At 38.3% G+C, this 27,495-nt stretch overlaps 1 protein-coding gene and 1 long non-coding RNA gene across 2 annotated transcripts; one reads left to right on the plus strand and one right to left on the minus strand.

Moving 5' to 3' along the window:
- The first annotated feature begins 7,746 nt into the window (after window positions 1-7,746).
- Window positions 7,747-23,710, plus strand: LOC311287574 (cytochrome P450 2J4-like). Its single transcript, XM_084404481.1, has 9 exons — window positions 7,747-8,081; window positions 18,626-18,788; window positions 18,926-19,078; window positions 19,263-19,423; window positions 19,805-19,978; window positions 20,092-20,230; window positions 22,006-22,193; window positions 22,425-22,566; window positions 22,804-23,710. The coding sequence occupies exons 1-9, from the start codon at window positions 7,920-7,922 to the stop codon at window positions 23,010-23,012; spliced, it is 1,491 nt and encodes a 496-aa protein (XP_084260607.1). The 5' UTR covers window positions 7,747-7,919; the 3' UTR covers window positions 23,013-23,710.
- LOC311287576 lies at window positions 23,511-25,087 on the minus strand. Its single transcript, XR_014626757.1, has 2 exons — window positions 24,079-25,087; window positions 23,511-23,754 (listed from the first exon to the last, which is right to left on the minus strand). It is a non-coding gene; the product is annotated as an uncharacterized lncRNA (long non-coding RNA).
- Window positions 25,088-27,495: the final 2,408 nt, after the last annotated feature.

Raw genomic sequence — 27,495 nt, forward strand, 5'->3', positions numbered from 1 at the left:
ATTGAACATGTGAAGCCCTAGTAAAGCTGTTCTGAACCACCTCTGATTCTGTCGAGTAATACTTCATGGTGGCAGCGGTAAAACAACTATAGTATCATCCGCGGGAGTGTTCGTGACCAGTGAAGCGAGGAAATTATGCTGCGAGCTCAGTCTGTTTAACATATATGGCTGTGTGGAATGCCGCGGGAGACCACTCCGTGACGCGCTCTCTTGTACACGCGACGCGTGGGATCGTAAAAGAGCATTGTCTGCGTGATAATTGCTTATCAGTCCAGATAATTCAACAAAATACGGAAAAGAACAACCACTTTTAACGTGAGTACAAGATAAATGCGCTAAAATGGCAGCACATCTACCAATGATGAACTGGTCTGACCCCGATCTGAGTGAAGCAATGTCCTTATTTAAACAAAAAATGAATCTGTACCTGGAAGATGAAGAAATAACAGATGCAGGAAAACAAGCTAGGAAAATATGTAGAGGAATTGGAGATGAAGGATTAAAACGACTAAATGCAAGTGGGCTTAGTGATGCAAATAAGAGAGAGCCTGACACCTTGTGGAATTTCTTTGAAGGACAACTAAAGCTAAATGTGAACTTCAGAATCCACAGGCTCCATCTCATGCAATATAGACAAAAGCCAAATGAGAGCATCGATGACTTTGTGACTAGAGCCAGAACTTTAGCACTGAAATGCCAATTCACTGACGATGAGCTCAATGAACGCTTAGTCGAACTTATCATTGCCAGTACTCCTTTTGATGCTTTAAGAAACGACCTATACAGCAAACCTAAAGGTCACCCAATTGCCGAAGTACTAGCAGAGGGGCGAAAGTACGAAGCCTTAGCAGCTGGTAATGAACAGATACAACAACTTGGTATGTCACAGACTGAAAATGTCCATGCTGTAACAAGAGGACGAACGTGTCAAAACTGCAACACAAACCACAAGCCAAGGCAGTGCCCTGCATACAATGATATATGTTCTATGTGCGGTAACAGAGGCCACTGGGCAAAGTGCTGTAAAAAGAGCAGACGACAGAGAGAGCTATCCAGCCAGCGCAGAAGAAGCAAGTCACGAACGCGCAACAGATACCAAAGCCAAGCTCGCCCATGGAAAGAACACAAACGCAAAGACGAGTCCAGCATTAGCACTGTGGACAGCACTAAAGACGATGAGTATACATACCAACAACACTTTTACTCCATCACCATCAGTTCTAAGTGCATGTATAGCATCCATGTAAAACCACCCAGAGATGAGGCATACACAACTCTGAATATTAAACCACCTCTCTTGCAAGGACATGGGTACACGCTTCGCCTGAAAATAGATACGGGGGCATCTGGAAACACGCTTCCACTGCGTACATTCAAGCAGATGTATGGTGCATCACCACAAAGCATGGAACATCTAAAATCAGCATCCAATGTAAAATTAACGTCATACACTGGTGATGTAATTCCCTGCTTTGGAACCATCAACATGCCATGTCAACACAAAAAGTCCAGATGGATAGATGCAAAGTTTTATGTCGTTGATGTACTTGGACCAGCCGTGGTTGGACTACCCACAAGTGAGCTCCTCAGCCTCGTAACGGTAAACGTTGATGCGATGACTGAAAGAGAAAACAAGGGACATGGAGAACGACAAACAAAAGTGAGTACCCATCAACACATAAAAGGCATCAAAGAACTAAGAGAGCAATACCCAGACCAATTTGATAAAATTGGCAGCTTCAATGGCACAGCAAAGCTCATCCTGAAGGAAGGTGCCAATCCATTCATCGACCCACCATGCAAATGCAGTATCCACATAAAGGACAAACTTCAAGATGAGTTGAACAAACTTGTCGATCAAGGAGTCCTGCGAAAAGTTGAAGAACACACAGATTGGTGTTCTAGTCTTGCATTCAGCACTAAAAAAGACGGATCACTTCGAATCTGCTTAGATCCTCAGAAACTAAATGCAAGCCTGAAGAGGTGCCCTCACAAAATTCCAACTGTGGAAGAACTAAACCCAAAATTTGCACATGCAAAAGTGTTCAGCAAGCTAGACGCAAAAGCCGGATACTGGTCGATACATCTTGAAGAGGAGTCACAGATTCTAACCACGTTCCGCACTCCTTTTGGCAGATACTGCTGGAGACGCTTACCATTTGGTCTCAGTGTGTCCCAAGACCTTTTCCAAGCCAAAATGGACCAAATTCTTGAAGGTCTTAATGGTGTTATCAGCATAGCAGACGACGTTGCAGTTTGTGGAGTTGACGAGGAGGATCATGACAGGAATCTGACAAGCCTGATGGAAAGAGCTGTAGAAACAGGTCTGGTGTTTAACAGTGACAAGTGTATCATCAAACGGCAGAGCATATCCTTTTTTGGCAACCTGTACACAGACAAAGGCATCAGACCAGATCCAGCCAAAATCCATGACATACAAAAAATGCCAACGCCACAAAACAAAGATGACCTTCATCGATTCATGGGCATGCTAAACTACCTGTCACCCTATATACCAAAGTTTGCTGATAAAGCCCACAATCTGAGAGGATTACTGAAAAATGACTCACCATGGGTGTGGGACACTGATTATCAGAAATGCTTTGATGACCTAAAGACAACAGTGACTGTTGATGCTTGCTTAAAGTACTACAATCCAGCAGCCACCCTAACACTGGAGGTAGATGCATCACAGAAAGGCATTGGTGTAGCTCTGTTGCAAGACAACAGGCCCATTGCTTTCGGTTCGAAGACACTAACTGAATGTCAATCAAGATACAGCAACATTGAAAGAGAAATGCTTGCTATTGTGTATGGTATGCAGAGATATCACACATACTTGTATGGCAAATCATTCGTCGTAGTAACGGACCACAAACCTCTCGTCACCATATGCACAAAGCCTCTGCATGCTGCTCCTCCCAGGCTACAACGCATGCTGATCAAAACACAGGGATACAACTACAGCATCATGTATCGTCCTGGATGCCAAATGATTTTAGCTGACACTCTCAGCCGCCTGCCAAACCCCGAAAACAATGAAGACATTGAACTTGATGAACGCATTGATGGGCTGGATACCGAATTTGAAGACCCTGAGCATCATACTGTTGCAATTATAAACTTCTCACCAAACAAACAAGAGATTCTCAGAACTGAGACTGCAAAAGACCCCAAGCTCAGTGCGCTAAAAGAAATCATCCATCAGGGATGGCCAGACAGAATTCAAGACTTACCGAAAGACCTACGCAGCTATTGGCCCTTCCGAGATGAACTCGCCATAGAAGCTGGAGTTGTATTTAAGGGCAGACAAGTGCTTATTCCAGAATCCATGACCAGCGACATTCTGACTCAACTCCATGCAGCCCACCAAGGTATAGAAAAGACACGCAGGTTGGCTAGAGAAAGTGTATATTGGACAAAGATAAACACAGACATTGAAAAAATGTGCAGATCTTGCAGTACCTGTGCAGAACACCAAGATGCACAACCAAAAGAACCTCTCATTCCACACAAAACACCCACAAAGCCATGGCAATACCTGGTGTCGGATCTATTCGAGATCCATGGCCATCAGTACCTACTTACTGTGGACAGATATTCCAAGTACCCATTAGTTGATGAAATGCCCATACCAGTAAGTAGCCATGCAGTTGCACAAAAAATGCAATGTTACATGTCTTTATTTGGTCGACCAGATGAAATAATGACAGATAACGGACCGCAGTACACGGGACAACCTTTCAAGAAATTCATAACTGATTGGGGAATAAAACACATCACAAGTTCACCACACTACCCAAAAAGCAATGGGTTTATTGAAAGACATGTGAGACACATCAAATCCATCATCAAAAAAACAATACAACACAAAGGAGATGTACAAGTGGCTCTGATGCAGGTGCGAGCAACACCCATGGACGGTGATTTACCATCCCCTGCAGAATTACTCCTTGGCAGACCAATCACCACACTCCTACCAAGCCATGCAGATCCAGGCAAACTGGAACACAGACAGCACCTGGAAAGAAGGATTATAAGGATGAAAACACACCATGACCAATGTAGCGGTAGAGACTTACCACCATTGTTTCGTGGACAGAGTGTGAGAGTGCTGGACAAGGAGAGGAAAACATGGCACCCAGGAACTATTGTGGAAAGATGCAAGGAGCCGAGAAGTTACCTGATCCAAACACCAAATGGAAACACAGTTAGACGCACTAGGAGCCAACTTCGTGAAATGTATGCTCCACAAACACAGAAAATCCAGAAAAAGGTACAATTCGCTGAAACACCCCAAAAAGATGTGGTTGAACAAAGTCACAAGAATCCAGATGAGAACAAAATCACACAACCTCTTGATACAAAAACAGACAATACAGGTACTGAGACAACAAGACCAACATGCACAAGGTCTGGACGGGTCATTATCAAGCCAGCCCAATACAAGGACTTTGTGTAAAGCTGAAGTAATAGTCAAGCAGTAAAAAGAATACCAAATATGGACTAAATGTGTATTTTGCGCACATAGCCACCAAACAGGTTGTTATTGTTCATTATAGTTATAATGTGCACCCTGAAAAAAAAAAAAAAAGCAATCTTGTTGTTGTATTGGTTATCTGAGGTGTTTACACACTTATGTTAAACAGGGGGGATGTTGTAATACGTAATACGCTGTGTGCGTGGGCCGGAAGAGATTATTGTATTGAACATGTGAAGCCCTAGTAAAGCTGTTCTGAACCACCTCTGATTCTGTCGAGTAATACTTCACTACTCACGCTCTCCGTCTCTGCAAGTCTCGGAAAGGGAATGATTCAGATTTCTCTTGGCACAGCTACTAGAAGACGGACGGTTTGCTCACGTCACATCCACGTCGTCAAGCTCAGTTTGAGTCTGCGCAGTACGCTCGACCCCCAGGAAGTAAGAGTTTCTAATTGGCTTCACTTTGTCTCCGTTGAATCCAATGGGGTCACTGTGTCCATTTCTTTTACTGTCTATGGTTACACCAGATTCTGTGACCGTCATATCTGACCATAGTGGGCGCTGTTGTCACTGTGCTGCGTGATCTACGCAAACAGCAACTTCTGACTATAAGCCAAAGGTGAAGTATTTACGACACGTTTGTTTAGAAATGCTGGTTATTTACACCATAAATTATGAGAGGCCGTTTGAGACGAAACCCACTGAAACACTTGCAATACACATTGAAAACTTGCGCTACACACTGAAACACTTGTGCTACACACTGAAACACTTGCCCATATATGTGAAACACTATATATATGTGCATATATATGAAAGACATGCGCTTACATAGATGTACCTGCACAAAGACTTCACTTTTCAAACATTCGCGCGTGTGAGAGAGCACAAACATTTTCAGTGTGTCCGGAAGTCATTTCATTGCAACCGGAAGTTTGGTTCATTTGGAAACAGAAGCGCGGTTTATTTATCACTGTAAAGATGTACAATTCTTAGTTTCATTCATGGTAGTAACATGAAAAATGAGCCATAATCTAGTCACTAGTGGAATATTGCTGCAATCTCCGGGACAAACTAACACTTAATAACATGACATTTTAACAAAAGCCATTTCAAACATAGCCCACAATCAGACATCATTTCAATGTATTTATTTATTTTGTTTAGTGTGAGCTTAGTCATCAAGTGTCATGCCATTTAAATGAATGGAACTTTTTTTTTTTTTTTATGTAAGAAAAGGTCAAGAATAATTTGTAACCTTTGTCCAATTTCGATCTTGTCACACCTCCCTGAAAACTATCAACAAAACGGACAACATCTGCTATTCTTACTTTTGTCAGATATATTATATATATAGGCTATATATATATATATATATATATATATATATATATATATATATATATATTGCCACTGTTGCCTTTGGCTTGCTCAGTTGGGGATATTTTGGGGATATTTAATTTTATTTGATCAATCAATAAATTCCACTTGAAACAAACCTTGTTGTATTATTTTAATTTAATACTGTGAAGCTGCTTTGATACAATCTGTATTGTGAAAAGCGCTATACAAATATACTTGACTTGCCTTGACTTGATATTAATGACAGAGAAAACAAGCTGTTCACAGTCCAAGTTATGAGGATTTCAAAAACAACATGGACTTTGGAATCCAAAACACTCAAGGTTTTGGAATGGAATAGAAGCTTGCCTTCAAAGCATTTGTCTCTTTTGTTTAGTATCGCAATATCGCAAGTGTTACAGTGTGTAGCGCGGGTGTTTCAGTGTATATCGTAAGTTTTCAATGTGTATTGCAAGTGTTTCAATGGGTTTCGTCTCAAACGGCCTCTCATAATAAATTATTATTTGCTTGCCCAGATTGAGCTCAATGTGTGTTTTTTCAGAGTAGCCTACTATGCGTGTTTCAGTGTTGTTCATGCGCAGAACCGATCACCGGTGATCAGCGCGAGATGTATGCCGGTTAGAAATAGGTTTGTTTGAGATGAGCAAAATCTGCGCAGAATCGATCACCGGTGATCAGCGCGAGATGCATGCCGGTTAGAAATGTGTCCGAGTGCGGTCCGCCTTGCTCTGATGTCATGCTGACGTATGTCAAAAATCTCTCGCGAGCGCAAGGCGCACCTGTCGGATTCTGCAGTCGAGCGCAGTTGCTCTCCACCGACTGCGCTGATCAAAAGCATGATGGGAAACGACTTGCTGACGACACAGCTTAATGTTCATTGGTTTAAACAACCGTGATGTATTGTTCTCTTTTAAAATGTTTGATTTTAAAACTCTGATATCATGTTTTATGTATATGTTGTGAATATTCCCAAACTATCTAACAGTGCGATCTCTATGGATTATGCAATGTATTTTTTATAAAAAATAAATAAAATAAAAAACATGTCTGTATTAAAGAAAAAAAGACTGATAAACATGTATTTAATGGAATTAAATAAGTAGGCTACTTTGGGTGTCTTGTTCATTATATTTATTTTCATATAAAAGCAATAGAACTTAAATTCCATCCAGTTTATTAGCAACACTGTGCACGAGCGTGAATCCCGCGATATCCATCTTTGATCTCACAGGTGTAAGATCCACTGCGAGAAGAGAGATCTGTCCGGCTTGCCGGCGCTTTTTTCACTCCTCCTCTCACTGCAGCCGCCTACTCTCGCCTACATTTCAGGCGAGGCGAGGCGCATCTCAAACAAGCCTAATGTGTCCGAGTGCGGTCCGCCTTGCTCTGATGTCATGCTGATGTATGTCAAAAATCTCTCGCGAGCGCAAGGCGGAGGTGTCGGATTCTGCAGTCGAGCGCAGCTGCTCTCCACCGACTGCGCTGATCAAAAGCACGATGGGAAACGACTTGCCGACGACACAGCTTAATGCTCATTGGTTTAAACAACTGTGATGTTTTGTTCTTTTAAAATGTTTGATTTTAAAACTCTAATATCATGTTTTATGTGTAGGCCTATATGTTATGTGTGAATATTCCCAAACTATCTGACAGTGTGATCTCTTTGGGTTATGCAATTTAATTTTTATAAAAAAATTGTAAAAAAAATTAAAAACACATATGTCTGTATTAAAGAAAAAATGAATGATAAACATGTATTTGGAATGGAATTAAATAACAAGTACTTTGGGTGTCTTGTTCATTTTATTTATTTTCATATAAAAAGCAACAGAACTTGAATTACATCCAGTTTATTAGCAACACTGTGCACGAGCGTGAATCCCGCGATATCCATCTTATACGAGAAGAGGGAACTGTCCGGCTTGCCTGCGCTTTTTTCACTCCTCCCCTCACTGCAGCCGCCTACTCTCGCATACATTTCAGGCGAGGCAAGGCGCATCTCAAACAAGCCTATTGTGAGCTAGACTTTGAGCTGAAAGAGAGGGGTTTCATGACCGTCCAGTAGATCAGTAAACATGTTGACCGCACTGGTTCTGTTGTGTCTCGGAGCCTTTCTTTTCTTCTTGCAGTTCAGAATTCGGCGACCTAAAAACTTCCCCCCTGGACCCACTCCTATTCCATTTTTTGGAAATTTGCTACAATTTGACCGCATAAACCCGTTAAAGGACTTTGACAAGGTAAGCACATCAGTCTCAAACAGGAGACTGCTGCATTAAAAATACTAAATACATCAAACTAAGGGTACGTTTACACGACAACAACAATATGCTTAAAACGGAGAAGTTTTTCCGTTTTTTTTAAATGAAATAAAATAAAATCTAATGGCCTGACAGCAGAATAGGCTACAGCGTTTTACTTGGGTAAAGTTGGTTTTATATTCGCACGCGGATAAAAGTTGTTACTACTTTCCTCAAAACGAGCTTTCCTTCGCAGTGGAAAAAATACATTGATCTCTATGTGCAGGATGCTGAGAAGGGACCGCCTGCAAAGTGCAAAACCCGAAAAGTGTTACTACAAAATATTCAAAAACTTTCTCTGTATTGCTGCCAAATTCAGACCACACTTGACACGTCACTGCTGTCCTGCTGGTTATATAACAAGACTTTGTTTTGGATAAATGCAATACAATTGTATAATTGTATAAAAATGTGTGATCTGAATTTGGCAACAATACAGAGAATTACAGTAACGTTTTTGAATATGTTTCATAATAACAAATCATAAAAATAATGATTTTTTTATTTTTTTACCCAAAATAAATGTTGTAGTATAACCATCAGGACAGTAGTGATGTGTGAACTGAATTCAGTGACACTATAGTGTGTGTTTTTGACTGATAGGGTAGAGTGGGGGAAAACGCCCCCCTGGGGTAAAACGCCCCCCACCTGTTTTTCCCAAAATAATCACTAAAAGTAGTCAAGATACATTTTTACTGTTGCTATGCACTACGTTGATAACGGGGATATACAAATCTCTATGGAGAAGCTGACACCAGCGACATATTTGAAGAGAAGAGGATTACATGGTAAATGCTATAATTTTCAGATATTAGTAAATAAGTGTTTAAGAGAATATTGTTCTGCAGGATATCGCAGTGATGTATGATAAATGAATAGTGAAGTCTGTAGTTTGAGATCATATATTATTTATAAGGAATATAATTATATTTAAAAAATTAAACATTTTTTAAAAAACTCATAGCTTGTGGGGTAAAACGCCCCCTACGCTGAGGGGTAAAACGCCCCCCCTGGGGGCATAGTTTCTCTATCATAATTACTATAATAAAATATTTCTGTCTATCAAATCCTTTGTTTTACACTTAATGCAGTATAACTAGGTGGTAAAATCTAAATATTTGAACAAAACATGAAAAAATTACCTCAAGTGAGCATTAACTAGCTAGCTTGCTAGCACAGTTAGCTCACTGATGGAAGGTAGTTAAATTTGGCTATTTTGGACATTGCTGAAATAAATATTAATATATATACATGTTGATACATTACTTGCCTTTTACCTTTAGAGATTAAAAACTATTGTCTGTTAATTTTGCTGTTGATCTATGAAGCAAACTGGTTGGTAAGAAAGGGGGCATTTTACCCCACCTTGGAGGGCGTTTTACCCCACCACTGGGGCAAAACGCCCCCTTTGTACAAAAATAGTTTCAGTGAAAATACTAATTAATTATGAAGGCTGAGCAATTTTAATATTTGGTGAATAACTCCTGCCATAGTCACTCAAAACCGGGATGGCAATTCTAGTCACATTTATGTTTTGTTTCACTGTAATGTCACATTTTCCTTAAGGGGGGCGTTTTCCCCCACTCTACCCTACTGACTGGTCCCTTCGGATCTGTCTTTCAGCCACCTGCACTATAGAGATCAATGTATTTTGTCCACTGTGAAGGAAAGGGAAATTATTAGAACATTTATTAAAACAATGTTATTTGTGTAGTAACAATGCTTAGCTCACGAGTTATTGAAGTTCGAATCTGTGAATTTATTGGCAACTTTACTCAACTAGCACACTTAAAATGTACTGCAGCAACAGTGCACTTTTAAAGGTCCTGTTCTTCGTGATCCCATTTTTCAAACTTTAGTTAGTGTGTAATGTTGCTGTTAAAGCATAAATAATACCTGTAAAATGATAAAACTCAAAGTTCAATGCCAAGCGAGATATTTTATTTAACAGAAGTCCCCTTTCAAAGCCTACAGCGAACGGCCGGTTTGGACTACATCCCTCTAGCTACTTCCTGCTATAATGACGTTACTAGAACAGTTTTTTGACTAACCTCCGCCCACAGGAATACACAAAAAAGGGGGCGTGGTCTTGTTGCGCTCCCACGGAGAAGAGGAAGAGTTGCGTTTGTAGAGTGTGTTTGTCGCCATGTCGTCGAGACGCTGTTATTTTCATCCCGGAGTAAAATCACCTTTGTTTGGCCTTCCCAGGGATGCTGTACTTCGCATTTACATGCATCTCCACATTATAGTAAGAGGCGTGACCTTTCCGGGCAACGTGCGCTAAGTTGCTGTTGAATCACAACACAGGAACCGCTGGCACAATCAGAACTCGTTACGTATTTCTGAAGGAGGGACTTCATAGAACAAGGAAGTCATCAGCCCGTTTTTAAATTGTGTGAAAAATACTGTGTTTTTTACACGCGAAACATGAACACATGTTATATTGCACACTACAAACACAATCAAAGATTCAAAAACACAGGAAAAACGGGACTTTTAACAAGTTTTGGAGCTGTTTGTTCCACATTATAATATTTTTGAGGTTTATATAGGCTATTGCTGCATTTCACAGTCAACTAAATGCAATAAATATGCCAATCCCCATGGGTGTAGCGTGTCCTTTGGAGAGTGCTTAATAACATTCAAGTGTTTAACTTGGGTAACCACTTGTTGGAAACTTTTATTCCTTCATCGAAGCAGAAAACCAGGAGACTTGAGATGGATCTTATAAGCAGAAGAGATTTATTCTTCCGAGTCTGTAGTCCATCAAGTCTAAAAACTAATACTGTATGCATTGTATGTACAATAGGGAGGGATTACATAGAGGCGGAGACAAAATTCAAACAAAGCAGAGGGATGATTTGATTCAGTCAAGTGAAAACCAGTTTGCCAGGTTATCTGGCTTGCTCAAGAGAAACAGACCTAATCAGCATAACACTAGCATTCAAACGCATATGTGCTAATCTAAACAGCCTAACGATTCAACTTCTGGGCTGTGGCTCTGGCTCCAAGAGCCATTAAAGACAATAAAGAGAAAACAGGAGTTGCAACTTTGCTGAGCAGAGCAGAATCATTCGTGTGATATCATCATCTTAACCTTAAAAGCTAAAAACAAGATTCTTAAAGCATATCTGACTTAAATTCATAAATTTGTAATCCTTCAGTCCCCCGTTTGAGAGTTCTGAACCCTTTGATGCGCAAGCTATGGAAACCCCTTCTAATGCACAACATGGGTCTAAAAAGACCCGTATTCATTTCCTATGTTATTTCATGCATGGCTGGACTTTTTTTTTTTTTTATCTTTTGAGATCAATTTATTTAAGCATTTAATATTCCATTATTTATAAATATAAAAAAATTCTTGTTTTCAATTACCAAAAATTATTATTTTAATTTTTTCTTTTTTGTGTTACTATATCAAATTTACTTATCAAGCATGATAAAACAAAAGAATAAAGACAACATCTTGTCAAATTAATCATTTTAGCAGTCATTTAGACAACACATTTAACACTTGAAATGTTTATTTGCCACTTTGTCTCACATAGCATTCACATATCACAGATGACTGATAACACTGAAATTGAACTGTGTAACTGTATTGAATTGTGGTGAATGTGATCAAATAAAATAAAATACAACAAACAAAAGAAAATCACACTGGTACAGCGGCATCTCAAATTGCCATCTTAGTGCTTATATAGGTTTCGCTCAGACAGCAAAGATATATATTAATATTAGTTTCTTTACAGTTTCAGTGTGTCTCTTCTATTTGTGTATGTAAAAAGAAATTACGCTTTTGAAGGCCAAAATTAGCATAAATGTAGTATGTGAGCCCTTTACAATGTTAAAAGAAAAAAGGGATATAAAGTCATGGGAATTTAATGGTTTTTTTTTTTTTGTCTGTGTGTGTGTGTGACATACATTATATTTCTCTGTTAGCCTACTTAGTGGAGTAGAGAAAAGTGTCCTTAACTGAAGAGAGCTGCTCACACTTAAATGTAAAAAAAAAAAAGGTAATTACAAGCAGGAAACCACTAACAACTTGAAAGTTTAAAAAAGATTTACAAAGATTAAAAAGATATTAAAAAATAAATAATTTACCTGTTGAGGGTGCCTTGACAATCTGTGTAATTGGATGACAGTTACAGTTCGAAAATCAAAAAGGCGGGAATAAACCTAAACTCTTAAAACACTGAATCATTTCAGCATATGAAGGATTATAAACTGTTAGGCCTTCTACATGTAAATAAGCTTTAAAATACAATCTATTTTTTGTGTAACTAACATTAGCTAGCTAGAATATGTCACCAGCTAGCTAGCTAAATAGTATTGGACATGTTTCTCCTTCTCACAAGTAATTTCTCACTAGGATTACAAGGTCAAGGCAACCATAGCCTAATATTCAAATATTATGTCCATCTTTTACAAAATATAAAATATTTTCTGTGGTTAAAATAAGACTTGCATCAAATATACAAAAGCAGCCGTGTTGAGTTGTGAAATGTGTGGCAGGTGAATAGTATTCTGCAGTAAATGTTCCTACTTGCAAAAATGTGCAAATATCAAAGGTTTCTATATTGGTAATTTTTGACCCATGTATGTAAAATAGATGTAGAAATAAAAAAAACTGTGTTTTTTTATAAAGTAAGAAAGGAAACATTAACATAATGATTTGTGGAAATCAAAAACAAAATATTTAATGAATACCTGGAATAAGAAAACAACAACAAAAAAACCCATATATTTTAAAGATTCAGCAAAGAAACATTCAGCCATCACTGAAATAACATAGGAAATGAATACGGGTCATTTTAGACCCATGTATGTAAAAAAAAATGTAGAAATACAAAAACTGTGTTTGTTTATAAAGTAAGAAAGGAAACATAAACATAATGATTTGTGGGAATCAAAAACAAGATATTTAATGAATACCTGGAATAACAAATGATAAAATACATACATTTTAAAGATTCAGCAAAAAAACACTCAGCCATCACTGAAATAACATAGGAAATGAATACGGGTCTTTTTAGACCCATGTTGCGCATTAGAAGGGTTGCGATACAAAAACGATTTTTATTCGAAAAGTAAGTAATGCAAAATTTCAATAAGGATTTTTAATGATCTAAAACAAGTTAATTGAGGAATACCTGGAATACTGAATGATGAAATTAATTTCTTGCAAAGATATAGAAAATGAAAACTCAGTCGGGTCTTTTTAGACCCATGTTGTGCATCAAAGGGTTAAAAAAACTCTCACATAATATACAAATTTAAACCTTCATAAATCCATTCTGTAGCTTATGTTTGATAGCATAAGCCCATCTTCCAGTCATGTAACTTGAAAAAGTTAATTCAATCCTCCCAGTTAACTTATTCTGTGTTGTGTCCTTGATTTACATGAGTGTCATAGTTCTTCTCAAAACCATAACTGTTGACACATACGACGCAGGGTATAAAATGTCGTATAAACTACATGATTACACAGAAAACCATACAGCATAAGAGTGGAAGTCTGGAAAGTCCATGGCACCTGAATAGCTGTGAAGTCTGTTTCCTGTAGAGTCCATTTCCCACGTAGAGTCGCTTTCCCACGTCGAGTTGCTCTGATGACTCGTCCCTCATGAGGCTTCTTCATGGAAATCTGAGGTGATGCTTTACACCAGGATGCTGCTTGTGAAGACATGATGGCATACACACATACCTGTAACACAATAAAACAAAGAAACGGCAGACCAGCAGTATTCATGCATGGACTTCATTCTTCCATAAGTCGCACATGTTCGCACAAGTCTCTGCGTTGTGTTTTTTTTTTTTTTTTTTTTTTGATAGTTTGTTCAGCAGTGGGTCTAGTTGTCTTCTTGAGGATGTGGCTTCGAATGCAGGTGAGACGGTCATTGCATATGGATCTCGGGACAGTCATCAAGTGTTTATCTGCAAAGAGGAAGAAAGAAAACAAAAGATGACAGAGCAGTATTTGTTCAAACACTGCAAACATTAGGGTTGTATCCTTTGTTCAATCTGAGTCTGCTATTGTTGTTCCTTCTTTCCCTATTTCTTAATTCCAGCAACACCTAAAGAACAGTGAGGTAAGGATGGACTAGTGGTTGGGAAGGCCTATGAGGTAGTGTCTTCACCCTGGGTTTACCCCCGAAGCCTGTTGCGTTCAGTTCTTCCCATGGCACCTCGCTTGTCCATGTGTCCTATTCTATCCCTGTCACTGCTGTGAATAAGTTAGCAGATGACAGAAATGTATTGTACTAAGCAACAGCATATCCTGCCTGATTGTTGCCTTTCAATAACATTATGCAGTATGCAATTATCCTTATGTAATAACATTTATATCAATTTACGAAAATTTACAAAATAATGCAATTATGAATTGGCACATTTCCATTCTCCAGTGAAACATCAGTCCTAATAGACTTCATAACAGAGGATGGGTGTCTGACTGGAATATTCTGTGGTATAACATTTAAGGCTGTGAGTCTACTTACTGTCTCCCAAAGAAAGGCTGAGACAGTCACTTTCCTTTTGTTCTATTAAACAAAAATAAGTCTTTCATCTTTGTTGTAAGTTACTGGGAAAATTAAGCAATCCCAGCCCAAATGGTTAACACCTCAAAAAGCTTACCCACGAGTTTAATGACGAGGGAGGGGCTGCTTCAGAGAAGCAAGCAGATTGAGTAGAAGCTGAGTAACATTGTTAACTTGTCTGAAGTTATTTTTGTTTTTCCTTTCCCCAATGTCCGTGCTTACCACAGTAATAACAGCTGCCCTCTCTCTTAGGACATTTGCGTTTCTTTTGCTTCTCTGAGTTGATCTTAAAGTCCCTGTAAAGTCAAAATTAAGTATGTGTTCTGAGTTTGTCATACCACCGAAAAATGTGTTATTAGCCACCCAGCCCAATTTCAATGATTAAAAAAGCCGCCAAGTAAATAAAATAAGCTATCAAAATCTCGAAAAAATGAGCAGTAGTCTAAGATCTCAAACGCTGGGGGCGTGTCCGCTGGCTGCGCTGTAACCACGCCCACTCGCGGGAAATATGACTCGCGCACAGCTCGTGCATGTCGGCGCGACGGGAGGATGAAGGCCGAAGCGGACAGCGGGAGATAGTCGGTTCGGCCCCATAATTCACCAGTAACAGCGGATTATCAGTGAATTCCAGTTGTCTCCAACGAAAGTAAACTATCCTGATCTCTACAGAGGCGGGTGTGGTGGTGATCATCAGCTCTCCATCAAGGTAACGTTAGCTCTTCACAAGATAAATCCACCTCTTCTTGATATGATCATTTTTCGGAAATTTAAATAAGGACACCGATCTGTTTTCTAAGTGATTGCATCCAGGGAATACGCATTTACATGACGAAGGCATAGCCAGAGCCGTGGGCATAGTAGCTAGCAAACTGTAGGCTGTCTGATAGTAACTCGCGATTGAGCGATAGGCTTAGTGACTCCGTGCGTCATCAAGTAGGGGCCCAATCAAGCTCAGGGGGTCGCAGTGCGTCATCGAGCCCCCGTTTTAGCCCCGCCCAAAAAATCCGGCTCACAGCAAGGGTGAAAAACTGTTAAACGGTCTAACTCCACAATTTAGTACTTTACAGTTCTCAGTCTTTGTAACATGTTTTAGCAATACATTTCTAGCACTTATAATGTGTTTAGAATTTTTTTGTAGAATTGCCTTTACAGGGACTTTAAAGGATGCTGCTGCAATTTTTACTCTTGCCTTGACATCAGAGTCTCTTTCCCAAGTAGCTAACCTGTCCAAGTTGTTTTGCAGGGTTCTACTGGGCCATGTTAATTCTAAGTACGGCAGTGCATTTTTATGTTCTGACAAAGGACCATCAAACCATGCGCGAACTAGGGGACCATTATCATCTAACACCTCTGAAGTGTCAGCAATCCCGCTGTAAGCTGCAGCTGTCTGGCAAAATCTTTCTGTGTACTCGCATACATTTTCACCCTTCTTCTGTACAAAACTAGTGATCTTCGACCAGTCCACTTTCGGTCCAACAATGTCCTTTAACACTCTGAGAACTCCCTCTCTCAATTGTACAAAAGGCCAGCTATAAGTCAAACGTGTATAAAGTTAACATGGGAACATTGCTTATTACGTCCAGTAGGTGGCAGCCTGCCCTTACTCAAGTTCACTGCAAGGGTTGCATCAGCCGCAACGCAGAATGCGTTATGAGGAAATGAACAGAATCTCCGGTTAGGTGTGGACTGTTAGTGTTTGATTACTGAGAAATTCACCCTGTTCTCATTATTCCTGAGTAGTTTCAGTTGGTGTGCGTCGATGACGATATGTAAGTGCACTGTTTACGAATGTTTCTTTGAGAGTTTCTAGTAGCTAACATTGTCATATGTGCTGCTGATTCATTCTAATGCTAAGCTAATTATGACGTTCGTGAAAGACATACATAGTGTAATATTTGTCAAGCATTAAGTGATTATTCTTTTCTATATGCTCACTGTAATGATGTAACAGCTCCAACTGATTACTTTATAGGAATTGTTGTTCTCTTTTGATTATATTCTGATAGTATTGTTCTGATGTTCTAGCTTATGAGCATACTGTTGTACTAATTGTGATAATATTATTGCAGTTAGTAATTATTATTCCTTCTCTCTGTTTATTTAGAACCACACAAACACATACAGAGAGCTACTGAATTGCATACTATTTATATTGCAAACCAAAGGAAGAAATACCTGAATGCCATACCGTGCTGATTACTGTTTGTTATACCAACTATTGAAGTAAACCTATATCAACCTGGTTCTGTCTTCCTGAGTCGTGACTGACATCCTGTAGCGAATGCAACATATTACCACCTGATTGAGTCACAACTAAACCTTCATAACACTCAATTCATCTTTTCTGGCATTTTGAAACTCAGAATTGTTTACAGCATTTTAAAAATCATTGAATTCTGACTCAGTCAAGATCTGTGATATTAGCTGGGTGACTTCAGCTAGAGACATATCGTAGAGCTGCATCTTTTTGGACAATTCTCTCCTAAACTCAGAAAAATTTCTTTGCACTGATGGCAAACTTTCAACAAGTCTCTCTATATCTTTAGGACCTAAAGATGTTTTCACTGCTTGTATGGGGGTTGCAGATGGAACTGGATCAACCCCTTTTCCCCTATTCTGAGCCTTTTGTCTTGCTCCACACACTTCAACTGCATTTACATCTTTCATCAATCCAGCATTGACATTGTCTTCTATTCTATGAAAAGACTGTAAATCAGGATAGCTTTCATCTGTCTGTTGGTCTTCTGAGTCACATTTGGTTGAGGCCTTATGGCCCACCTTTTTCTTGAGACGGGACACTCTAGTATGCAATTGTTTGTTCTGATCTTTTAACTTAGCAATACACTGAGCTAGTTCTTGTGCAATGGATAAGCTAAATTCTCTGTGACAACAGATAATGGCTTTCACATTGTTCTTGCAAATACTTTCTCCTAGTATATTTTTACAATCTTCAATTTACCATACTTTGTCTGCATCAATACCAATTTTCTTGGTCAAATCCAATTTGACCGACTCAGTCACTATGGAGTCCATGTGCTGTGCTAACAATGACTTGAACTCACTGTCTGTCCATAAAGGAGTCGCAAGACCACCTTTTTCAGTTGTGGGGATTAGTCTAGCATTCCTTCTAACCATTTTATGATTTTCTTTGTTACCACACAAACAAACACTAAAACTTCTCTGTTCAACAGAGGGTACACTTGTAAACTTCTCAATTTACCAACACTTCACACTTAACTTCCCTGCCGACAAGAGCAGAGGATAAACAGAAATAACTACGTAAAGCTAATCCTTCTTTGCCTAAAGCAAAGGATACAAAATATTAGCACATGATGCTAACCGTCCCTGATAAAGCAGAGGATAAATCTTCACTAACTTTACAGAGGATAAACCTTCTCTACACTGTAAAAAATTTGCTGTAGTTATGCAGCTGTTTGCCAGTAACTTACTGTAGATTTAAATTTATGTTATTTACTGGCAACAGTTTGTTCAAAGTTAAATGAACATTAAACATTAACAAGTCTTTGTCTTTACAGAATAAAATGATAAAATAACAATCTAATGCAAAGCATTCTGGGAACCAGAAATCTTCATCAACCTTTTTCTGTTTTTTTTTCCTTCAGATTTTGGTTCCCAGAATGCTTTGCATGAGGCTGTTATTTTAGTTTTTAGGCATTCAATAAAAAATTTAAATAAAATAAAATCTAATGGCCTGGCAGCAGAATAGGCTACAGCGTTTTTAGGTGTTTTCACGGATCGTTTTGCCAATGGTTGTGGAAAACTCAAAGGAAAAACTTCTCCGTTTTAATCATATCGTTGTCCTGTAAACGTACCCTTATGAAAAGTTATGAAAATAAATCAGACTTCATTCATACAGCATGACACAGCAATTACATAACATGCTGCTCTGAGTTTGTGGTCTTCAACTTGAATGTTTTTGTACAGTTTGCTCAGCGCTATGGATCAATCTACGCACTGAACATTGGTAGACAGCCAGCAGTGGTGTTGACAGGACATAAAATGATCAGGGAGGCACTGATCACAAAAGCGACGGAGTTTGTTGATAGACCAAAGAACATGATGATCAGTCATGTAATAAAGAGCAAAGGTAATGCAGCATACACAAAATACTAGAGTACTCAAGCAGCAAATCATATACTACGCACATAACACAGCCAAGTGCATTGCACTGCAAAATTCTCTCTGCTGGGCTTAGAGTGTTCCCTGATCATTTTGTGTGTTTAGGGGTGATCATGGCAGATTATGGAGACAGCTGGCGGGAACATCGGCGCTTTGCTCTGACCACACTGAGGAACTTTGGCCTTGGAAAGAGAAGTATGGAGCAGAGGATTCTGGAAGAAGTCAAATATATCTGCGCACAACTGGAGGAATCTGCTGGTATATACCGCCTCCTCACCTGTCACCTTCAATCTCTATATTAACGTAACACATTTAATGTTCAGACATGTTCAGTGTCCTATGTTTGAATATAGACATTTTTAAAATCTCAAAATTGCCAAAGAAAATTCAAATTCATGAATGGAAACCATTTCTTGTCTTTATATCTCTACAACTCTACCAGGAAAGTCAATTGACCCTCAACATCTGTACCACCGAGCTGCTTCAAACATCATTGCCTCAATCATTTTTGGGTCACGTTTCAATTATCAGGATGAATATTTCCAGACATTGATCACAACTATGGAAAAACTTACAAAGATTGTCATTGGACCATGGGCAATGGTAAATACAACAAAAAATAAAGGCAGCATCTAATTACATGAAAATAGCCAACCTTGTTGTTAAAGGCTGTTTTCACAAACTCCGCCCCCTATTGGACAGATATAGGCAATAGGCATATTACTAAGATTTGCACTTTGTGTAAGCAAGCTGCTATTTATTCTCTACTGTTATTTATAGTGTTTGTTTTCACTTAGTGTAATTAGCCACCACTAAAATAAATTGTACATTGTACATAGATTGTAAGATTTTTCTGTTTAATGATTATTTTGCTGTTTATCACTGTAAAGCTGCTTTGAAACAATCTTTATTGTATAAAGCGCCATATAAATAAAGGTGACTTGGCATTTATATATATAAAAAAGCTTTTATTCTGAATTGCAGCTCTATGAAATAGCCCCAGTGTTAAGGATTTTTCCACTGCCATTCTGGAAAGCTTTTCACTATTTTGAGACAATCAGAAAACATATTCTTAAAGTTGTGGATGAGCACAAGAAGTCACATGTTACCGGGGAGCCAAGAGACATGATTGACTGTTACTTGGAGGAGATGGAGAAGGTAATACTTACAATGGTTTGTGTGTGTTATGTATTTTTATTGATTTTTTTCAGTAGCTTATGAGTTTAATGTTGATTCAAAATGGTTTGTGAGTAGATCATTTTATTTTTCAGAGAGAAGATAAATGCACAACCTTTGATGACTCACAAATGATCACTTTGCTGTTTGACCTGTTTGTGGCTGGAACTGACACAACCTCTAACACACTCCGAACTTTAACACTCTATCTGATGACGCACACTCATATTCAGGGTAAGGAATGTGGATAGATGTGTCTAATTGAGAGTTTTTATGTTAAAAACTTTTGCATGTCAAAGTAAATTATCTACATGGCAAAATTTTATCCAGGTCAGAAATATAAATGATACATGTTGGTGAATTGCCATGAATAAATCCATGTCATTTTGATATATTTTATTTGGCTAAAGATTAGTCATGAAAAAAATTAATATTCATACATTTTATATATTTTTTTCCCCAAAACGATAGCTGTGTGTGTGTGTGTGTGTGTGTGTGTGTGTGTGCACAGCAAAAACTCCAGTGTTAAATGAACTCTCCTGGGAGTTTATATGGCTCCAGACTCAAGAGTGTAAAGTGTTAAAATATGAGTGTTAAATTAACACTCAAGAGTGTTAAAGTTAATGAGATAATAAAGTGATTCATTGAGTGATGATTGGGCAATATTGAAGACACCTGATGTTAACAAGCAGAATCACTGAAGGAGAAAATCTCAAATTGTAAGTCACCATTTCGGTGATCAGTGTTTGAGTCTCCTTTAGTTGGACTCTTGGCCCTTATATGTTTACTTTAGATTTTGCTTGTCTGCTGTTATTGATTCATAACAGTCAGATGAACAAAGAAACAATGTGATCTGTTGTGATCCGAAAAATGAAACTTAATGAGATAGTTTGGTTTAACTTGTTAATAACAGAAGCTTTGTGATTCTATAGCATATAATTTTCAGTATTTTTAATATAATCCAAAATATTTAATAAACATTGTTCTGATCAAAAGACTTTCAAAATTGAATTTATTTAGAAACACATACATCAATAATCAGTCTGTGAATCTCAACAATGGTTACAATAATAAAGCATGTTGCAGTGGCTGCCACCAATCACAACTCATTAATGGCTCCCATCATGCATTGCGGTATGAATAAATTATGATCTGAATTGTCTATGTAATTTACTTTTCCTAAGTTCTGCTCGTCACCAGTTGAGATGCATAGACTGAATCTTGACGTCTGTGTGTGCCTAAAAGAAAGATTTTCTTTTTTTTTCATAACTTAATCCTTTATACAATCCTCATAACAATGAAATCCTTTGTATTATTCTGAATATTTATGCAGAATCACAGTTATGCTGTAATCAACATAAATCTAAGTCAGAAATAAGGGTCTTGATGAGTTCAGCGATCAAGTTCAAATGATGATTGTCATAATATAACCAACACCATCAGATCACTTTTTCTTTGTTCATCTGGCTGTTATATCTCACTAACAGCAGACAAGCAAAATCTAAAGTTAATAGTTTAAGGGTGAAGAGTCCAACTAAAGCAAACACTGATCACCATAATGGTGGCTTACAATTAGAGATTTTCTCCTTCAGTGATTCTGCTTGTTAATATCAGGTGTCTTCAATAATGCTCAATCATCACTTAATGAATCACTTAACTATCTCATTAACTTTAACACTCTTGAGAGTCAATTTAACACTGGAGTGTGTGTGTGTGTGTGTGTGTGTGTGTGTGTGTGTGTGTGTGTGTGTGTGTGTGTGTGTGTGTGTGTGTGTGTGTGTGTGTGTGTGTGTGTGTGTGTTTATTGCAAATTTCTGTTTCTAAAAATGAGGTGGGCTGGGTTTCAGATTTCTTTATGGATTTTGCATTAAAGAATAATATGCAGCAAAATAAGATTCTGGAATGATATAATGCATTTTTATTTTTGTGATTTTCTTTTTTTTGTAGCATTCATAGTCTTTCAATGTCTATTTGTGTCTTTGTTTTAATATCTATTTATACATCTTCAGAGCAATGTCAGCGGGAGATTGATGAAGTCCTTGGTGCTCGTGAACATGTCACATATGAGGACAGAAACGCCATGCCTTTCGTTCAAGCAGTGATTCATGAGGGTCAGCGTGTTGGTGACGTTGTTCCTCTAAGTGTGTTACACTCCGCCAGAACCGACACTCAACTCCAGGGCTACAGCATCCCAAAGGTGGCGTTTACTATAATTACTGTGTGGCAACAAATGGTTCTTTACATCAAAGGTGTAGAGTTAATATGGCACATAGAACTGGCATAGAAGAAAGAGTATAGAACATATATCCATTATTTAATCTTATCAAAACAATCCATCACCCAAACTGTTATTACTGCAACTCCTAAACAGCATCTTCACTATAAAAGGGAGGTTTGCTAATCTTGTTAAAAACATCTGCTCTTACAGGGGACAATTATCATCCCCTATCTGTCATCTGCTCTCAGAGAGGAAAGTCAGTGGAAGTTTCCACATGAATTCAACCCTCAAAACTTCTTGAATGAAAAGGGGGAATTTGTGAAGCCTGATGCATTCATGCCTTTTTCTGCTGGTATGGTGTGCATGTTTTATTAGACATTGTAAAGAGATATTTTAATGTAGACTCATTTATCTTATTTATATGTAATCCAGACAGAGGTGTCCCTGAGCTGTTTAATTACACACTATACAGACAGGGTGATTGGTATGATCAAAACAATACATTGATCAAATAGAAAGCACATTTGTGTAGTAGAATGTGAACAAACTGTGTGTTTGTATTATGTACATTCACTTTTCTATTTCCTAGGATCTCGTGTGTGTTTAGGAGAAAATCTAGCTCGCATGGAGCTCTTCCTCATCCTGGTCACGGTGCTGCGACAATTCCGTCTGATCTGGCCGAAGGATGCAGGAGAGCCGGACTTCAAATATATATATGGTGGGACACAGTCAGTGAAACCTTACCGTCTGACTGTACAACTACGTACACCTGAGGAGACTTGTGAAACTGTTCGTTGAACATATATTGCCCTTCAGTGAAACAATGCCCCAGTAGTGGGTTCACACACTATACACATTATACTATCACAGTGGTACCTGCCATTAAACTAATATTAGCTTTTCAGCTAAATTTAAACACACAAGACATTAAACCAACAAATAGTCGAAATTACTAAACTATAAAATTACAACATGTAAAGCACGTGACAACTTGCACTGACATTTATGAAAAATTCCTTTGTCCCAAGATGTTAAACTCAATATGGTTTTATTGTATTTGCCCAATACCTACAGCAAAAATAAATTATAATTTTAATGGAGTTTAAAACTAACATACAAAAATCACTGCCAGGTAAAACTAGCCTAGTTACTGAGACTGTAGCTCTTGTGACAACTAGCCCCAGTCTCTTAAATGCATAATGAATATTTGATCACTATAATTGGCAGCTTAATTGCATTTATCTTTTAACAATTATTCACAGCTATTCCATTGTGCAATCATGACACTTCCAGTGGTAGCGTTTTAGTATTTGTTTTTATTTAGCTTTTAAGATACACTTACCATTTAAAAAAAAAACAATTAGGCCAATATTGTATGCTAATAAAAAGCTTGGCTTCATACTGACTGAGCATGATGTAGTCAGGCTACAAAATAAATGAATGTTGGGACTATGATTTATATTGTAAAAATATGCAAATAAATTCACAAAACATCACGTCACGGTTTCTCTTCTTGTCCATTGATTTGTTCTTCCAGCTGCTGTTACGCATGAAAAGAATGGAAACAAAACATGAGTGAAAAGTTTAAGCAACACAAAAGCTTATATCTCAAGTTAATATTCAGAACATACAATATTTTGTTTCTCTTTTCACAAGGGCAGAACCAGCAATAAGATAAAGCCCAAACGATAAAGAAAGAGAGATACTTTTGCACCGCAGCGTAGCTCCAACAGTCACACACAGACAAGGAAGCTTAAATACGGTGCACTTTTAAAACAGAATTAGACAGCACAGCAGTATCAATATAATCGATACCGATTAGTAAAATAACTCTTTGCCAAACCGACAATAATACACTCGTTACCTGATTATAAACCTATTCCATGGCTACATCTACACACGTGTGCTTGGTTCCGCCACCACGTCGTCTTCTTCTTTTAGAGTTTAACTGGCGGTTGGCAAACCAACTTAAGGTGCATTTACCGCCAACTACCGGACAGGAGTGTGTTCGTCGAGAATAGTCAGGGAATTATTTACCTATGCGCATCTATACCTATGATATAAATATGTACATATTAAATACGGTAAAACAACCCCGTATTTTTGAGAAACCTCATAACTTGATTTTTAACACTTTTAGATACATCTCCTAAGAGATTAACTAAAGTAAGCGCTTTCCCTTCTTTATATAGGACTGATGTTAAACAACTACGCTCTTCCATGTAATTATTACACTCTATTAGGACATGGTCAACTGTTTCTGGCTGACCGCAATAATCAGTCCAGTCCTGTCTGATGTTTCCCTATACGGAACAAAGATCTATTGAGACCTGAATGGCCAATCCTTAAACGTGTCAGCACTGCCTCTTCTCTCCGACTTCCATCCCTAGACCTACCCCCTCCCACATTTCTTTGCACACAGTAAAGATGTCTGCCAGTGTCATTACTATCCCACTGCTCTTGCCACATCCCAATCACTTTATTCTGAATAATAGATTTCCCTTCAGCTTTGCACAGAGGGACATTGATGTTAACCACATTCAATTTCAAGGCCTGTTTAGCTAGAATACCCACCTCTTCATTTCCATCAACACCTACATGGGCAGGGACCCAGACAAACTGAACACAAACATCTTTACTATGCAGCTGAAACAATATATGGTAAATTTTGTACAATAGATCTAGTCTGCATGACTTTCCTGTTTTAATACTCAATAATGCAGCTTGACTGTCTGAGGCAACTACCGCTCTATTTATGCCCCCAATGCAATTCATAAGCAGCCAATTAAGAGCTAAAGCAATGGCAGTGAGTTCAACAGTATACACTGCAAGATAATCAGAAGTTCTTCTTTTAATTTTGATGTTATATTGTGGAATACTCACTGCCGCTCCTGTTCTGCCATTGTTGGGATCTTTAGACCCATCAGTTTACAGTACAAGGTGCTCTTTAAACTGCTCAAAATCATTTTGAACAACAATCCATTCTGGGGTACCCCTACTTTCCTTTTTCAATGCCAGTTGTAGCTGCAAGTCCACTACTGGCATAACAAACAACCATGGAGGTCCGCCAACAGGCACGGCGCCAGGATTCTTTTATCTACTGGTGCTAATGGGGAGCTGGACCGATACGTGGGGGTGCTAAGAAAACAGTTGATTTTCATTACTTAAGTTACTCTATAATATAGAGGTTATCGTTTTTTCAATAAAAGCAGCTATGATACACAGCACTTTAACTGGATTTGGCAAAAGAATATTCAACAAAATAACTAAGCCTAATACAAGCGACCACAAGGCAATGACAAAAATGTTTCACGTGGAAAGGTGCGAGATTCAGCAACGGACAGCGACCATGCGTCTGCCAGTAATCAGACAATACATACAAAATGCGACAAACATATTTATTCCATATGCATAATTAATGAAAACAAACAAACAAACATCTATGCATTGGTAATATTGTCTTTGATCACAACATAACTTAAATTAAATTGATAGTTAAATTAATAACATACTACCCCTTTTCCTTAGTTCAGTGGTTCAGTGGTTTTTAGACTCTTCCACTGCAGTCACACCTTTTCCATTAAGGGACAAAATTTGCCCCTTTTAATAGATTTTTCCAGTTCATTTTTTACCTTTATAAGTAGGCTACCTTTATAAAATAAATAATGCTTTAAATTAAACAATTTTCAATAAATATGCAATGATGGTAAAAACGAAGTAATACTTTTAAATATTAAATTAAAATCGCTAGTAAGTCACTTTCTACATGAGTGAGTCATGGAGTCATTCATTCAGTAACGAAGTAAGTTGCTATATTTATGAAACGGGTCATTGAATCTCACGATTCGTTCAAAGCCACAATTTGTTCACGAATCACCTCTGTGTGCTGCAGTCCTGCAATGGCTTTCGTTGCAAAATAGAGCAATAAGCCTACTGATAATACTGTTTTAAATGTAGTACATACAGGGCCGGATTAACAATTTCCTGTGCCCTGGGCAACAAGACTCATGGCCCTCCGTAGTTAGGGGGGTTCGGGGGCATGCTCCCCCGAGAAAATTTGGATTTCTCTGACCTACATATGTGCAATTTAGGACTTTTGAAGGCCAAAAAATTATAAGAAATAGGCTAGCTTTAAAACCTTGTCATTAGATTATTTGTCTGCTCTCTCCTCATCTTCATATTTCTTATTCTCTCAGTATTCTTATACTGGCCTATTTCTACCTCTCCTAAAGCTGAACTTTGACTGATAGTCTTTTCATTTTCGTCTGTGTCAGTGACGAAAATAAACATAGGCTCAACTGATATTTATACGTTTTATGAATCATTTTCTTATAGGCATGTTAATTTACTCAAGGCTACCAAGCTGTATAGCTGTAAAGTCAGTGTTGACATTAGGAACCTTCTGCAAGCTTTGGGATTTGAAAACGTCTGTTTTTAAATGTTAAAAGTAATTTTAAATAATACAAATTATAGACTACGTTTAACGCAGTTGGTGGAATTGGCAGACGTCCCCTTAAGCATCGTGCGCTGTGGAAACGCGTCAAAGCATTCTCAGGTATAGCCTAATTATGCAGCATTAATGCACGAATGATTTTGAACGAATATTTCATCATGTCGATATACAATATATAGACCCTATAGAACAAATGTCCTGCTAATATCGAACCTGAAACGAACTTTACCGCGCTCAACCAGCGGGAGTGCATTTCACGAATTAGTCATCGCTGGCGTTCAGCGGGGAGGGAGGAAAGTCGCGTGAACCCGCGTAGATGCACTTTATGCAGTGAAGAAGATCGTAAAGAGTTTGATAACTTTATTAAATTTCTGTGTATTTCCTACCTGTCAGGGCCCCCTAGATGTCATGGGCCCCTGGGCAAGTGCCCAGTTGCCCTAATGGTTAATCCGGCCCTGAGTAGGCTACATACATCACTTAATGTTACCCTTCTGTTTGTTGAACTGTTGTATAAAATCAATGTCACATTTGAAATCGTGTGGATATACAGGAAACATTGCATTCTTGCTTGTATAATATGATAAACATTAAAAACACTGCTGGATATCAGCCTGCATTTTGATCGCAGGTTTAGTCGCACAGACAGCGCAGCTCGTGACAGAACACAGACCGACTGAATGACACTTTAATTTAAGTAGAAAATCTCAAATGAAGATCGCTGAACTCCAGCTTACTTGTCTGTGTTTTCAAATCATCCGCGCTTCTTCAGCAGTGAGAGAGCCGCGCACGCATGGTTGCCAGATACTATTGAAAAGACCGGGTAGAAAA

The sequence above is a fragment of the Rutilus rutilus genome (genome assembly GCF_951802725.1).
Source record: "Rutilus rutilus genome assembly, chromosome: 3".
NCBI classification, from domain to species: domain Eukaryota; kingdom Metazoa; phylum Chordata; class Actinopteri; order Cypriniformes; family Leuciscidae; genus Rutilus; species Rutilus rutilus.